At 37.5% G+C, this 16,068-nt stretch overlaps 1 protein-coding gene across 2 annotated transcripts in view; it reads left to right on the top strand.

The window, feature by feature from the left end:
* VPS13A (vacuolar protein sorting 13 homolog A) overlaps positions 1 to 16,068 on the top strand; it is a 110,714-nt gene that overhangs the window by 38,556 nt on the left and 56,090 nt on the right. For both annotated transcript variants that reach the window (XM_075078464.1, XM_075078465.1), the window contains exons 24-35: positions 2,132 to 2,216; positions 3,867 to 4,039; positions 5,608 to 5,764; positions 6,143 to 6,222; positions 6,478 to 6,537; positions 6,615 to 6,771; positions 12,220 to 12,336; positions 12,416 to 12,519; positions 12,964 to 13,131; positions 13,760 to 14,067; positions 14,789 to 14,936; positions 15,755 to 15,902. In XM_075078464.1, the coding sequence (XP_074934565.1) occupies positions 2,132 to 2,216; positions 3,867 to 4,039; positions 5,608 to 5,764; positions 6,143 to 6,222; positions 6,478 to 6,537; positions 6,615 to 6,771; positions 12,220 to 12,336; positions 12,416 to 12,519; positions 12,964 to 13,131; positions 13,760 to 14,067; positions 14,789 to 14,936; positions 15,755 to 15,902 (1,705 nt within the window). The remainder of the gene's footprint in view (positions 1 to 2,131; positions 2,217 to 3,866; positions 4,040 to 5,607; positions 5,765 to 6,142; positions 6,223 to 6,477; positions 6,538 to 6,614; positions 6,772 to 12,219; positions 12,337 to 12,415; positions 12,520 to 12,963; positions 13,132 to 13,759; positions 14,068 to 14,788; positions 14,937 to 15,754; positions 15,903 to 16,068) is intronic.

Here is a 16,068-nt window from a genome sequence, read left to right as displayed (position 1 = left end):
AGACTCTGCAGAACAGGGCTTTCTAGGTTTTTGCACCCTGCACTTTCTTGTATTTTAGTCCAAGTAGACTGTCCATTTCAGTGTGGAAGGCTATATTTCTCATTATTTGGAACTGTAAAGTCAAGTATCATAGTTTCTTCTCCTTGTCGTCTTAGAATGTGAAAGTGTTAGAAATGAGATGCTAGAATGTAACTGAAAGTTACAAGCCTCTTAGAGACTTGAGGTATCCATCAAGGGCACGGTTGTATTCAATAAGGCCAAATTACATAGGCTGGAGACTGAGAAGAGAGACTGTTGAAATGTGAAGAGCGAGATGAAAAATGGAGTCTTGGAAACAGTGTTCAAGGATGAATGTTTCTTTGTGGCCATAATACTTAGATTTATGTAAGATACTGTGAATTATTGAGTAATTGTCTGAGACTGGGCTTTGAAAGTAGCAGTAAGGAGGGGTTGGGGAGAACTGCTTTTGTCTGTGCAGTCCAAAGCCGAAGGCACTCGGGAAGAATGGGCACACAGACAACGCACATGTCTCTCCTTGCTTTAGTAGTCTGTACAAGGCACACGTATACTAAATATGAATGTGGAACATGTAGAAGAGGATTCTGTACAAACTCACGACTTTGTAGTCTACTGAGACTACTTTCTGAGCCTTGATGGGGAATCTGGCTTTGGTGAATAATACCATTTGGTTACCTTCACTAAGAGAATGTAATTCTGTCATATATGATATCACATGGAGTGAGGATTCTTGTCCTTTTGTCCACTCTAGTGGCAAAACAGTGACATTTCACATGTTTTCAGTTACTTCTGGGTTGTACTTAACTGCATCTCACAATTAAATGCTCTGCTAGCATCTGTTTTTCCCAGATACATGAAGAAACGAGATTCAGCAAGGTAAGTTCTGGGTCCAGCACTTGGGTCACAACAACCCCATGCAACACTATAGGTTTAGGGAAGAGCGGTTGGAAAGCTGCTCAATGGGAAAGGAACTCAGTGTTGGTTGACAGCCAGCTGAACACGAGCCAGCAGTGTGCCCAGGTGGCCAAGAAGGCCAACAGCATCCTGGCTTGTATCAGGAATAGTGTGGCCAGCAGGACTATGGAAGTGATCGTGCCCCTGTACTCGGCACTTCAGAGGTGAGGCTGCATCTCTGGGCCCTTCACTACAAGAAAGACATTGAGATGCTGGAGTGTGTCCGAAGAAAAGCAATGAAGCTGGTGAAGGGTCTAGAGCATAAATCTGATGAGGAGCAGCTGAAGGAGCTGGGGTTGTTTAGTCTGGAGAAGAGGAGGCTGAGGGGGAGACCTTACTGCTCTCTACAGCTACCTGAAAGGAGGTTGTAGCGAGGTGCATGTTGACCAGTCGCTTTGCCCAGGTAGCTAGCAGTAGAAAAAGAGGAAGCTGCCTCAAATTGCGCCAGGGAGGTTTATATTCAATATCAGGAAAAATTTCTTCATCAAAAGCATTGTCAAGCATTGGAACAGGCTCCCCAGGGAGGTGGTGGAGTCACCATCCCTCAAGGTATTTAGAAGTTGTGTAGATGCGGTGCCTAGGGATATGGTCTAGCGGTGGACCTGGCAGTGATAACTTAACAGTTGGACTTGATGATCTTAAGGGTCTTTTCCAACCTAAATGATTCTATGAAATTTAAAAACAGTTATATGTGCACTATCTGTTATCTTTTTTCTCTAACTCTTTATTTTTTTTTTCCTCCCATCTGCCACTAGTATCGTGACTTTTGTAAGGATCAGTTGGTCTTTTACTGTTCTCTGAAGTTGCCATACTGTAGTTCTGTGAGGGACTAGGTCTTGTGTTTCCTGAGTTTTCATATGATGTGCTGTTTCTGTCCACCTTTTGATTGTGAAGTTGGATGTTTGAACCTCTTTACCATGTTTCCTGATTTACTCTCTCTGTAGCTAGACGAATGTGCAGTACCTGCTGCCTCTACCTGCTTAAGGCCTCATTTCTCCCCATGCTTTTATGTTCAGTAACGTAAGAGTTTAACTGTAATTATTTGCACTTAAAATAAGACCAATTGCCTTAAGATGTAAAACTTCAATGCAGCATATGTGCATGCAATAGCATGACTAATGAATTCAAGCAAAAAATTTTATGGTATCTCCTGTTTCAGGCTGCAATATCCCCTGTGCTCTCAGCACCACATTTATCACAAGGTGTGTTTCCTGTTTTGGATCTTCATTCATTTCCTGAGTCAGGTAATACAATCTATTTTAAAGTCTGACTTAATAAACAGGTCAAGTCAAGTTTTTAAGTTGTTGAATTAACTTGTTTCTCATGGAGAAAGTGATCGTTTATGGCTGTGTTTCAAGTTCTTGAAGGTTGACTAGTGTTACATTTTGTGCAGCTTATTATAATTCACTCTGTACAGAATATTTGCATATTTTCTTGTAGCAGTAAAATTCTGTATGCTTGTTCTTGCTGTTCCCTTTCTGAGGGCAAAGCAATAAAATGGTAGGATGGGTTTTTTGATTTCTGTTGTTACATATGTTACTGTGAATCTCTTCAGAGCATCTGAAGTAGTATGTATGTGATTTTTTGCTTCAGTATGTACTTAGTCCTCTGATGATGGTTTTCATTTTCCTCTGGTGAAGGATTTCTCTCCTACTTAGCTGGGTTTGTTTAAATTACAAAATGTGGAAACCATGGTTGTTAGAAACTACTGTGCTATAAAGAAACATAATTTCAACCTCTACAGGAGGTTTACGCCTTACTGTTCAAACAGCTTGGCTAGATTGTAACATTCCATCTAGTAGCTATATTTGAAAAATAATCAAACATATCAACATTATTTCAGTGTCAATCACCTTTGTCATGCCAAAACACTCAACTGGAGAAACAGAGAACAATACTTTTTCTCCTCTCTCAGGTTATTGATATATGTGGTTTACAAACACTAGCAAAATTATCAGCAAAGTTAGTTTTTGTGTCTACTTTATCACTTTAATTCAGTGTGTGTGCAGTATGTATAGAAATATGTATCTGTACGTCTTAATCTTTTTTTGTATTAGTTCCTTTAAGTGTCAAAGTTAGAGAGAAGGTGTCTTTCAACTCTTAAAAATTAGGGTGAGATGAGAGCGAACACTGGCAACAATTGATTTGAGAAAATAGTAACTAAATTTAGATTGAATCAAGCCTGTTTTTCAATTTATATGTACAGCTGTGCAGTCTTCTCAAGCAATTCATGTTATTTCTTTGTCTTCACCCCACAGACTCAAGGGTGCTTTTATGCTTTAGAAAATACCTCTTGATGCCATTTGCTCAATTTTGTCAGAAGGATACTTCTTCCACGGTTACCTTTAACTTCACTGTTTATGGTTTTTAGGTGCAGGAAAAGAGCCTTATAAGATGGCTGCAATCTGTCTTGGTTATATTTCTGTAATATTGTCAGGTGGATTAAAAACTTGATAGTCATAGGAGTCTCTCCTGGAATGGGAGATCCTTAGCAGGGAGAGGTCCAAAGTAGTGGCACTGATAGTGAGGCAAAGGCTTCTGTATGGTCACCAGCAGAAGACTTATTAAGCTAGTAGTACACTGAAGGCAAGATGAGGCACGGTTTGTGCTGTCATTTGCACAGCCAATAGGGAATGCTGACGGAGTTAATTGAAGAGAACTGATTTATGATGATGTGATAGAGGGAGGAGTAGGTGTGGTGAAAAGTTGTGGAGGCAGGAGCAGAGACAACTGTAAAAACAAACTTTGGTTGCTAATTATCAGCTAGGTAAACTTCCCATACTTGTATATTTAAGTTTTTATAGACATAGATTTAAAAATTCTAGGTCATAGTACAGCAACATGTTGGCTGTCTAAACTGTGTATACATAATGTTGTTGTGAATTCATCCTTAGAATCAGAAGAAGAATTTTATGATGCTCTAAGCAGTCCTGTGGAAGACATGCCATTTTTTGAAGCCCCATCTTCTTCCCTCAAGAGCGCTAGCAGTACAAGGCGAAAAAAACTACATAAACAAGAATCTTTGAAAAATATGACAGAACTCCTGCTAAGGTTTGAAGTAGCTGAGGTAAAGTTACTTTTTATTTTTAATTTTTTTTTTAATTCTCTGAAGCACATCTGAACAGTAATTTTTCCCTGTTTGTTTACCTGTAACTGTTCCCTGTTGTTCCCTGTTTGTTGTGTTCATGAATCCATACCTACAGAAGTATTGATTCCCCATTTCTTGCTGAAACTATTCTGTAGTTTTTTTCCAAGTTACAATTGTGCTTCTGGATCCTTGTCATCACTGAAGTGGTTTGATTTACCCAGTTATTTCCCAACTCATTTTATTGCTGAACTTCCTTTACCTACCTGTCACCAAAAATGATGTTACGTATTTGTTCTGTCTTAAGGTGTAGCTTTTGACATCTTTTTTTTCCAGATACTGCTTTTAACAAGCACCCTATTTTTATGCTCCAGTTTTTCCCAGACTCTGTTGGCCTTACACCTAAATCTGTAACATGTTCACTATGAGGTGTTTTATGCGTTATTCTTGCTGTTTCAGACTCAGGGTGGGGGGTGGCAGGGAAGGTATTTTATCCGAATGCAGGACACTGTTTCTAACTGCATCAGTTGGTCTAGTAAAGGAGATGGTCTCTTGCTATCGTTATCTTTATGATTAGACCATCATGGCTATGACAGTGTTATTGCTGCTACTAAGCGTATAACGTTACAAATAAACCATACAGATTCAGTTACCTTTACAAATTCAGTATTAGGGTGGGCTTACAGAATGGCATCAACATATCATAACTAGCTTGCAACATGTGTTATTACATACTACACCTTACAGAAAGTATATAAGCAAGTAAATTTGAAATGTACTGGTTTTTGTGTGATGACAAGGCCTTGTTTAAGAACCACTAGTCTAAGACAGATGCTGTATTTTACATTATTCTCTAATGGAGACTATCTTACAATCTATAAGAAAAGAATGGAGTCAAGAATCCTATTAAGAATCGAATCACCTCCTCTCTCTTTGTTGGCTTTATAGTTTAAAATGACTTACGTGGTTTGGTTTTGATTTTTTCCCTATTTATAGACGGTATTATGTGGAAAGGCAGAGTACATATCTTTGTTTTGCTTTGGTTGAGAAAGACAGATAACAGATCAGCTAGGTATTTATTTAAAACATGTTTGTCATGGGTGAAAAGTAGGAAATCCTTTATCATTAGACCATCATGGCTATGACAGTGACCTGATATTCATCTTGGGAATCTAGCTCTTACCAGGAGGGTACAAAGAAATTCCAGTGAAATCAGTAAACTATGCTGGCTGAAAATCTAGTTCTGACTGGGTTGAATATTACAAAATGCTTTACAGAGTTGATTTTAAGAATAAATTAGTTTATGTAACTGTAACTTTGGTATTACATATGTAGGTGTTTGATGTTATTGTAAAATAGTAGCAAACCATATTCTAGCAATTTTACCTGTTGAACTGCTTATTTATTCCAGGGCATTGCTTAAAAAAGTTCAATGATCAATACACATTAACCAGTAAAATGTATGTAAAATTATAATCCTATATAAAAACTAAGAGGATAATCCCCTGCCTTTTTTTGTGTGGTTTTTTGTTTGTTTGTGGTTTTTCTAGGTCTTAATTAAACTATGCCGTCTTACTGGTGATACTGAGACACCTGTGCTGCAGCTTGATATTGTAGGCTTAGGCACTGAACTTAAATTAAGAACATTTGACATGACTGCAAATGCTTTCCTTCGTGAAGTTTGTCTGCTGTGCCCAGAGTATATGGGTAAGTATTTATAGTCTGATCAAAAAACCTTTCATAAATAACACTGTGGATTTGTCTTGAAAAAGTCTATTTTTTCCCTTTTTTTTTTTCTTTTGTCAGCTGAGGAAGATTTGCTTCCTAAACTAGAGGGGGTGGGGGGAAGGTAAATCAGGAGCTCATTCTCTTAATAATGCTTTGGGAAGAATGTTCTAGTGCTGATGATTAATAGAGACATCTAACTATTTTAGGTCTGCAGAAGAGGTTTTGTGATTAAATAGTAGTGACAGCTAGTGGCCTAGTTTGTAGTCTATAGGTGATTAAATGAGCTGTAGTAAACTTGTCAATCTTTTTCTTAAAAAAAAAAAAAATCTTTTTTATTTTTCTGGGTTTTTTTTTAAGATGATAATGACAAGCCGGTTTACATAATTACTACTTTGGATAATGTAGAAGATGATCTTCTCACTCTGGAGTACATAAAGGTGAGAAAAGAGCAGACTTTGCTTTTGAATTGTAAGCCAAGCATAAACAATACAGTATTATTGAGCAATTGTTGAAGGTTTTTCCTTATTTATTCATTAACATATTGAATGTCATGTGCAAAGTCTGTCTGCTTCCTAAACAGATTAACTCGTACATCTTAAGTTGTAGTGGTTTTGAAATAAATTCTCTCTAATGAAACTTGCAAACTTCTCTTGATTTATTTTCTTGTTTTATGTGCACTTTTGGTGGAATAGGCTGATATTAATGGACCAGAACTGAAAACTGCCTATCAGAATGTTCTACAGAAAATAAAGGTATAATATCTTTTTAAACATTGTTTTCTCATTGTGGGAAGAGATGTGCATTGGATAAAAGTAACTTGTTCTTTTAGGTGAACTTTTCATCTCTAGACATTCATTTGCACACTGAAACTCTGCTGAATGCTATGAACTATCTAAATAATCTTCTACCCAAACAAGAAACTAAAATTGCAGAAGAACCAGTCCATGAAAAAATAGAGGAGAAGAAGGATGTTCTTAAGAAATTAAGTAAGTTTCTGTATTCTTTTCTTTCTCTCTCTTCATTCCTATCTCCTCCCTTATTTAAGCAAGGAAGACAACAGACATATTTTCTATTTTTGTAAGTCTGTCACTGACTTTTGAAATGAGAAATTTTTTTTAGGGTATGCTTACTTATCGACTTCACAGCGTTTTTTAATTTCAGTGGTAATAAGAATGTTAATCATCAGAGTACTGTGGAGCAGCAAGGGTATACTCATATTCCCTGGCTGGAAGTGTGTAGGTAAGGAATAACTCGCCTACACATTTAATTAATGAGGGAAGGTAAATGCTGCAGCTGTTGACATTTCTTGAGGTAGAAGTACTAAGTGTGTTTTTTGAAGATATGTGTTCAAATTCACTTAGTTATGATAATCCTCACTGAATGGTAGTTAACTGGCCGTGTTTATGTTCCTAACAGTGTTCTCCCATATAATGAGAAAAGTATTTTTGCATTACAGCATTTATGCAGAAAACTAAGGAAATAAAAAAGCTTTATGGGCTAGAAAACTTAGCATGCAGGTGAAAACTTTTTGTGATGAGTGTATTAAATATATTCTAGACACTTTTGTGCTTTCCAAATAATAGCATAATTACTGCTTTTCTCTAACTCCCTAGTGAAATTACTTTCTTCCCATATCAAAATATTTTAGTTGGTTTAAGTTTCAAACCTGCAGATAGGTACTAATTTAGCAGTTTATTGATGTGTAGACATTGGTTGTAGTCATTAGTACAAAATATACACTACTGCATTTCATAAGCTCCGGGACAGTTTCGGTTACTAGTGATCTATTGATTTGCTGAATGGTTAAATTCTTTTTGGCACCAATTTTGTAGGGATAATTTGTTGGAATTGATGCTCTGGGTTTATGAACTGCAATATGAATTTGGATTTACCTTGAAGTGTTATAAATGGGAAGTCCTTGCATGGTGGAAGATGGCTTGAGCATTTTCAACCTTTTGTTATCAGAAGCTGGTAATAGCATTCATTAATATCAATGTATTAATATAATTACTGTGGTTTTAGGGACACATAAGTAGCATATGAATTCCTGCAATTTGAGAAAAATCTGTGAGCCTCCTCATGTTTATCAAAGGTACCCAGTACTCTGTAGGTATCTGGTATCTGGTTTCTATGTATAAATTTAGCGTTCCTAGCTTTCCTTGGCTTGCAAAAGCATTAGCACTGTTGCATCCTCAAGGGGGTAAGGGCCAGTCAGTTATCCAACAATATTGGTCTGAAGGATTTATTCTGCTCTAACGAGGTTAATCTTACCTCATTCCTTGTGCAGTTTTCTGACATTTGGTCAGGAATACCTTTGCTTTGTATTCAGGGAACTAAGTATATGCAAAAACCCCCCATAACTTGTCTTTTTTTGTTTTCCCTGGGATGAATTGAGACTTTTGATTGCCTTACAGTTATTACCTTATATTTGAGGAACATCAATCTCTTGTGAATAACCTGCTTGCTATGCAGTTTTTTCATTCTCTGACTGAGAATTCAGCAGGTCTGATTTGTTGGTAATGTTGTGCAAGAGCAAACAAAGAGATCGCTTCTGTTTTTTTGATCTTGTGCCTGGGAGCTGCTTTGAAATGAATGCTTCTATTAAATGCTCAGGATTATGACAGTGACATTCATTTATGCTCTGAGAAGGACTTCTCTGAGGTCTCTGCAATCATTGCTTGCTGTTAATCGTAAAACACTGAGGGTTCAGCTAGTTGTTAAAACAAAAAAGAAACACACAAAAACCATGGTAGAGGGTAATTTTCAAGATGATTCTAGTTTAAGTATTGTAATACTTGGTCTGCACTACTGCTTTCAGTAGTTCCCCCATATGACTGACCTAGCCAACCCGCTGGTACACCAATGAGATCTTTCTGAGGCTGTCTGTATTCACTGTTAGTTCTTACAAGCATTTTGAGTTAAACTTCAGTATCTTTGATATCTTTAAACACCAAGTATCATATTTGCAACATCTGATTATATTTTTGTGAGAACTTTAATCTGTGCTTCCTTTACAAATATATTTCTGTTTTGCCAAATAGAAATGTGTTTGCAAATTCAGTGTGTACTCATATTTGGTGATTAATTCACAGTGTTGCTGAAGATCGATGATTTTGTTATGGGAGGTTTGTGAACCAGTAGCCTGACCATTTTTTGAAGAAGAACTTGAGACAGAAATGGTACCTGTAGTAGGAAAAAAAATTCAAGTTTTTGGGTGTACAGCTCTTCTTGGGATTTGAGTATTTGTTTCTAGTAGATACTTAAATGAAATCAGTTATGTTAATTTTTTAGGCATTTTAAAAGGAAAGGTAATTATCATGTCTGGAGCCAAACGGGTTATTAAGGAGAGGAAATAAGGTTTGTAGCCTCTGTTTTTGTGAGCAAGGTGGAGGAAGATGAAAGAGAATATTTGCTTTAGGAATGATGAGAGATCATTTGGGATAAGATGTGGGAAGAGTATCAATACTTCACACAGCCATTGTCTTCCAGCTGATGATTTTTATATTATTCCATCAGATTAGGAAGTTTAGTTCCTCAGCTCGTTCACTGAAATGTGTTGTAGGTCTTCATTGCATAACAGAACTGAGAAGTGAAAGGTGGAATAATTGCCCTGTGAAAAAAAATTCTTCCATTTAAGTGTGTTTTTAAATTTTGTGTGTGTGAGGTTGTTCTCATTCATGGTGGTTGTTTGATTTCAGTTTCACAGGGACATGCTTGGGCACTAGCTGAAATACCATTTGTGTATCTGTGACAGTCTGTGAATTTAAAGGGTTCTGTTCTGTGGCTTACTGAGAGTTGTGAATGGAAGTTTCAGCACTTCTCAGGCTTTGAACCATTCTGCTATGCAGGCAAACACTGAATTGTTTGTTATCTTATAGAATTCTTGGAGGCAAAGGATTAAATTACTTTATGTATTAACATGCAACAATTTACACTTTACACAGCTGAAAATCTTTTGTAGGACGTCATGGAGCAGATCCTCCTGGAAACTATGGTAATGCACATGGAAAATAAGGAAGTGATTAGTGACAGCCAACATGGCTTCAATAAGGGCAAATTGTGCCTGAAAAATTTGGTGGCCTTCTATGTTGGGGTTACAGCATAGGTAGATAAGGGAAGAGTAACTAATGTCATCTACCTGGACTTGTGCAAAGCATTTGACACTGTCCTGCATGACATCCTTGTCTCTAAATCAGAGACACATGGATTTGACGGGTGGACTGCTCAGTATGTAAGGAATTGGCTGGATGGTGGCACTCAAGGAGTTGTGGTCAACGGCTCAGTGTCCAAGTGGAGGCCAGTGACAAGTGGTGCTCCTCAGGGGTTGATATTGGGACCAGCGCTGTTTAACGTCTTTGACACAGGCAGTGGGATTGAGTGTCCCCTCAGGAGTTTTGCCGACGACACTGAGCCATGTGGTGTGTTCAGCACACTGGAGGGAAGGGATGCCTTCCAGAGGGAGGTTGATAGGCTGAGAGGCGGGCCCATGCAAATCTCATGAAGTTCAACAAGGCCACGTGCAAGGTCCTGCACCTGGATCAGGTCAATCCCGAGCACAAATACAGGCTGGGCAGAGAATGGTTTGAGAGCAACCCTGAGGAGAAGGACTTGGGTGTGTTGGTTGATGAGAAGCTCAACATGACCTGGCAATGTGCAGTTGCAGCCTGAAAGCCAGCTGTATCCTGGGCTGCATGAAAAGAAACGTGGCCAGCAGGTCGAGGAAGGTGATTCTGCCCCTCTGCTCTGTTCTGGTGAGGCCCCACCTGGAGCACTGCATCCAGCTCTGGGGCGGTCAGCATAAGAAGGACATGGACCTGTTGGAGCGAGTCCAGAGGAAGGCCAGGAAGATGATGAGAGGGCTGGAACACCTCTCGTATGAAGACAAGCTGAGCTAGTTGTGAGTTGTTCAGCCTGGAGAGGAGAAGGCTCTGAGGAGACCTTGTAGCAGCCTTCCAGTACCTGAAAGGGGCCTACAAGAAGGCTGGAGAGGGACTTTTTGCAAGGGCCTGTAGTGATAGGACAAGGGGCAATGACTTTCAACTGAAAGAGGGTAGATCTAGGTTAGACACAAGGAAGAAATCCTTCACTGTGAGGGTGCTGAGGCACGGGAACAGGTTACCCAGAGAAGTTGTGTGTGTCCCCTCCCTGGCAGTGTTCAAGGCCGGGATGGATGGGGCTTTGAGCAATCTGGTCTAGTGGAAGGTGTCCCTGCCCATGGCAGGGGGGGTGGAACTAGATGATCTTTTTAAGGTCCCTTCCAACCCACACCATTCTATGATTTTCTGTGCAAGCTAAACTTTGGGGGTAGTTTTTGCTTAGTTTACCGCGGCTTGTCTTCTATTAGCAACGTACAATAAAATCATGTGACTGGAACTGATGTATTGGTGGGACCATAGCTTCATTGGAGGGTTGTGGAAGAGTTAACATACACACACACAATTCTTAAAGGTAATACCTCATCTAAAAAACTTTGCTGTGGAAAAGCGGGTTGAATGTTTATTACTTTAAATTTTGCCTCTTTTAGCGTTGTGTATGAATTACCTATGAGAATTTACCACTTTAAAGCTCAAAGTCCTTGAATACAAGATGTGATATTTCCCTTTGTCGTTTGAAGTTGCTTATAACATTACTTCAGATCTGACTTCCAGGAAAATGGACTAAGTTATTGGTTGCGTCCCTTAGCTGTTGAATTCCGGTATTTAGCACCGTAGCTGCACATACTGTTGTATGGCATAAGTCATCTCTGTTCATTTTGAATAGAAATTATTTCTGTTAACAGGAAATAGAATATTTTTACACTTATTCAGTTTTCAGAACACCAAAAATGGACTAAATATTTGGACACCTCTGTTCTGAAAGGCACTATATTTGTGCTAGTGTCTTTTGTAGTTCTATTTGCTTGTATGTCTTTTGTCTATTTGTTGCCCATAGCCATTTTGAAGGGTGCCCACTGTCCCTTCTCTTCAGTGTCTAGTTACATTAATGGTATTTTCATGTTTAAAATTTAAGTTTAGAAAATATAGGTTGTGGAGGCTTAATAATAAGTCATCTGCCTTATGTAGGCAAGACCATTGAGTGCAGATGACTACTAATCAACAGACCAGATAGTGTATTAAGGTAGCTATCATGTTACCAGTAAAATACTTAGTCCTGAATAACCTATCAGTAATTTTGAGTTGTGCTGTGTAGATGTATATTAAATGTCTTTCTTGTGGTTAATAAAATACTGATGTTGATTACCACAGTTTATGAAGCATATGAGGACTCCAGTATATACAATCCTGTATATATAACTCCTTTGTGTTGTATTTGCAAGTATGAGTATTTTGACAGTGCTGCAGGCTTGATACAAACTAGGCTTTGGGGAAGGGATACTAAAATGCTTCATCTTCTCCTTGAAGAACTGTAATTTTTGCTATTTTTATTTCCCACAGCATCAAAAAAATCGAAGTATGAAGATGTTATCGACCTCAATATCTGTGCAGATTTATCCTGTTTACGTGTCTTTATTAGAGAGAAGAAACATAGAATAGCTGAAATTCACATTGAAGGTAGGAACAAAACTTTAATCACACAGGCATGGAACTTCATAACTAGAATATTCTCTAGATTTGGATATCTTTTTTTAAGGTCTGGATAGTCAAGTGATCATGAAGAAGGCAGCAACAGAAGTGACTGCAAAATTGAAGAACATCATTATTGTGGATTCTGACGAGATGGCATTGTATAAAAAGGTATGCATTTGCATGTATCATTGATTTCTAAATGCAATATAGGTAAATTGAAAATTTAACTTACTTTGTGGATTCTACTCTTGAACTGTGATTTTATATATTTTTTTAAAATAATGTTTTATGTGTTTGGGAGCATTTTTCCCTATAGGCAGACTGATTTCACCCCCACAAGCAGTGATTGTTAGACTGACATTGATTTTTGTGCAACTGTGATGCCCAGCTGCTTATTATGCTCCATTTTTATTTTTTTTTCTTTAATGGACAGATTTATTCAAGTTGAGCCAACTGAATATTTTCAGCTATTTCAGGGATACTTTTTTTCATTTATTGTTGAGATATTTGAAACAAAAATGTCTCAGAAGTGTGAGGTACTACATTTTATTTTGGTATTCAGTTTCTCCAGCATAAGCTTTTACAGTAGAGATACTCTCTTTTCTTTCTAAGGCTCTTTACATCACAGGAAAAGAAGTCTTCAACTTCAGAATGGTATCATATGTGAATGCTACGGATGGCATTGCATATACAAATATGGATGTTGTTGACAATCGTATTTACCTAACTGTTGGGTGTATTCAAGTAGTTTTTGTCAACAAGTTTGTTTCATCTATTTTGGTAAGTTAAGTTTTCCAGATATTGTTCCTTAGTAATCAAATAACTTTGATAAAGCATCCCATATAGGGTGGTGTCTGTTTGTGTAAGAACTCTTAGGTAGTATTGTAAAAACTTCACTCGGATTGGTGGTTGGGCTATTTACTTTTCTTCTCAATATGTTTGTTATTGTGGAGTGAGTGGCTAAGCAACAATATTTGCTATTGTTGTTAGTTATTTCTTTATTTGAATGACTTGTGCCAGCTTTTAGATATACACACTCTTCATTGTTTATAACACTGAAGTGTAAGTAATAAACCATGAAAATTAATGCCTTTTCCATTAATTCTGCTAAGTAAATCTATCTTTTACTCTCTGTATGAGTAGATAAAATGCCATTCGTGAAAGTCATGTTAGAAGGTTATTGCTGTTACCATCTGATTTGCAAAATATTTGGTATGGAAATTTATTGTTACGTATATGCATACTTTATCATATTTTGGGGGAGATTATCCTATTAAAGAATTCAGAAAAAGTGTGTAGCAAAACCAGTATCTTAAGGTAGTTTGCTGTTTAAGAAACTATGATTCTTAGTGTTTCTGAAGTAATGTAATTTTTAATAAAATTCCCAAGATCTGTATTCTTTTCCTAGGCTTTTATAAATAACTTCCAAGCTGCCAAGGAAGCTCTTACTGAAGCAACTGTACAAGCAGCAGAGAAAGCAGCTACAGGTGTCAAAGAGCTAGCAGAGCGTAGCTCCCGTTTGGCACTAGATATCAATATTAAAGCACCTGTTGTGATAGTTCCACAGTCAGCAATGTCTGCAAATGTCCTGGTGGCTGATCTTGGTCTAATCACTGTGAAGAACCAATTCTTTATCGCTAAAACCAAAACGCGATATAATCTCCCGCCTGTTGTTGACTCTATGACAGTGAAATTGAGTGAACTGAAGTTATACAGGTAACGTAATGTCAAGATTTTTTTAAATTCACGTAATCTTTTGGAGATACTTCATTCGGAAAGCTTTAAGAAGTTGCTATCAAAATAATTAGTTAATGGTTGGTCGTTAACAGATATGTTGCCTTGAACTATAAATCAAATTAATAAAGATTTTGTAAAAGCAATTAAAATGTATCATTGAGGAGAAATAGTAATCTACACATCTTTTAATTGAAACAAATGTTTGTTTAGGGAATATTGTGGAAAATAATAGACATGTATCATTCAGAACTTTGGGACAGGTTAAACTCATTTGTAAATGGCTATTTTGATGTTTGGTTTTTTTTAAGCTATACCTGGCAGGGAAAATGTTAAGTCAGATGGCTGTAAAGAAGTGTTTGAAAATGGGCCTTGATGCAGGGGATTGGGAGAGGGGAGAGGGAAGGGAAGAGTACTGAAGAAAGAAGGAATTGCTCTCCAGTGGAGAGCAGGTAAGAGGTCCTAACTTGCGAGAAGTTGATACGTTTTGTGCCTGGTATGTGCCTGATATGTCTCCTGCCTGCCAAGAAAAGATGCTTTCTAGTTGGTGGAGTAACGCTTTAACTAGAGATATTAGGAGTAGTATGGAGACTATTTTACAGTACCATTCAAAAAGGTGAGGACAAGACAGAAATGTGTTTGTGGTTATTAGAATGTGTAAGTGAAGTATGTCAAGCTGGGAGTATTTTGTTTCTGTTCACAGATCATGCTATGAGCAGGGTGCGTTGCAAACTGAAGTACAGTTGCTGCAGCCACTCAATCTGGAAGTAGCTGTTGAACGAAATTTAGCTGCTGCATGGTATAATGAAGTTCCTGATATTGAAATATCTGGCCGACTCAAGCCTATGAATGTAAGCACTCATTTCTGAAAGCAGCTGTTAAAATATCTGCAGAAAATGGATTCAGTTTTCTGTCCATAAATGTCCAAGTTCCTTAGTTAGGGTATTCTTTGATTTCAAGACAGGTGGGTAGGTAGCATGAATTTTGTCGTTTCCTAGGGAAAAAGAAAGTGAATTGCTTTCTCTTCTCATCTAAGCTCTGCATTTCATCTGTGATACTGCAGGCAGACTTTGTACTATATAATACTGTTGCTAGTTAGACATGGGTATTCTGTTATAGCTGCCTTTTACCTGTCAGTTAGCATCTTTCAAAGAAGGATTGGGAAAAGTTGAGGTTCATTGGTTTATTCACTAGCAGGGCATTCCCATGACAAGCCCAAGTATGGTTAGTGCACGTGCTCATTTAAATTTAACATAAAAAAATATAAAGCTTGTCAGTTATATGAGGAAAACCAATTTGCCTAATTTTTAAATAGAATTAATAACCATGACTGTAGAGTACCTTGTGACTAAATGCGGGTAACAATTTTGGGCAACTACAAGTCAAACTATACATGTATGACTTCTAACATTCAATTTCTAAATTCTAGCTTCAAAAAGAAAATTAGTGGACAAAACCAAAATAATGTGTGATCATCTTTTGAGTTCTAGCCGTTACTGTAACGGGTTGTGTGGATTTGAGAAGAACATCTTACTTGGTTCTTGAGTCTCCTAATCTAGTCAGATGGGATCAATTTGTTTTATTTGTTTATTGGTAAATTTAGATTTTAGTTACCAAAGCTTCATGAACTGAGTTGTTCTGAGTTTAATAACAACTTTTTTTTTTCTAGCTTATTCTCAGTCAGGAAGATATTACCACAATATTGAGGACACTAAATGAAAATATAGGTGGAAACTCTGGTGCATCATCTTTACCAGAACCGAAAGATACAACTAGCCATTGTAGTGATATGCATAGTACTTCGCAGCAGTCTGCAGGTAATTTTATCTTAAATTATGCGTCATCTAGCATTTTTAGATATTACTGTCAATTTATTATTTCTGTTAGTATTGTTTTTATGAAAGGATGCCAGGTTCAGTTGTTTTTGACAGTATGCCTCTATTACATTGACGTTGTGCTTTGAACTATACCCAACAGTAATCA

This window comes from Phalacrocorax aristotelis, chromosome Z (genome assembly GCF_949628215.1).
Source record: "Phalacrocorax aristotelis chromosome Z, bGulAri2.1, whole genome shotgun sequence".
Lineage (NCBI taxonomy): Eukaryota > Metazoa > Chordata > Aves > Suliformes > Phalacrocoracidae > Phalacrocorax > Phalacrocorax aristotelis.
Note: the sequence above shows the minus strand (reverse complement) of the source record. Positions and strands in the feature narration are given on the sequence as shown.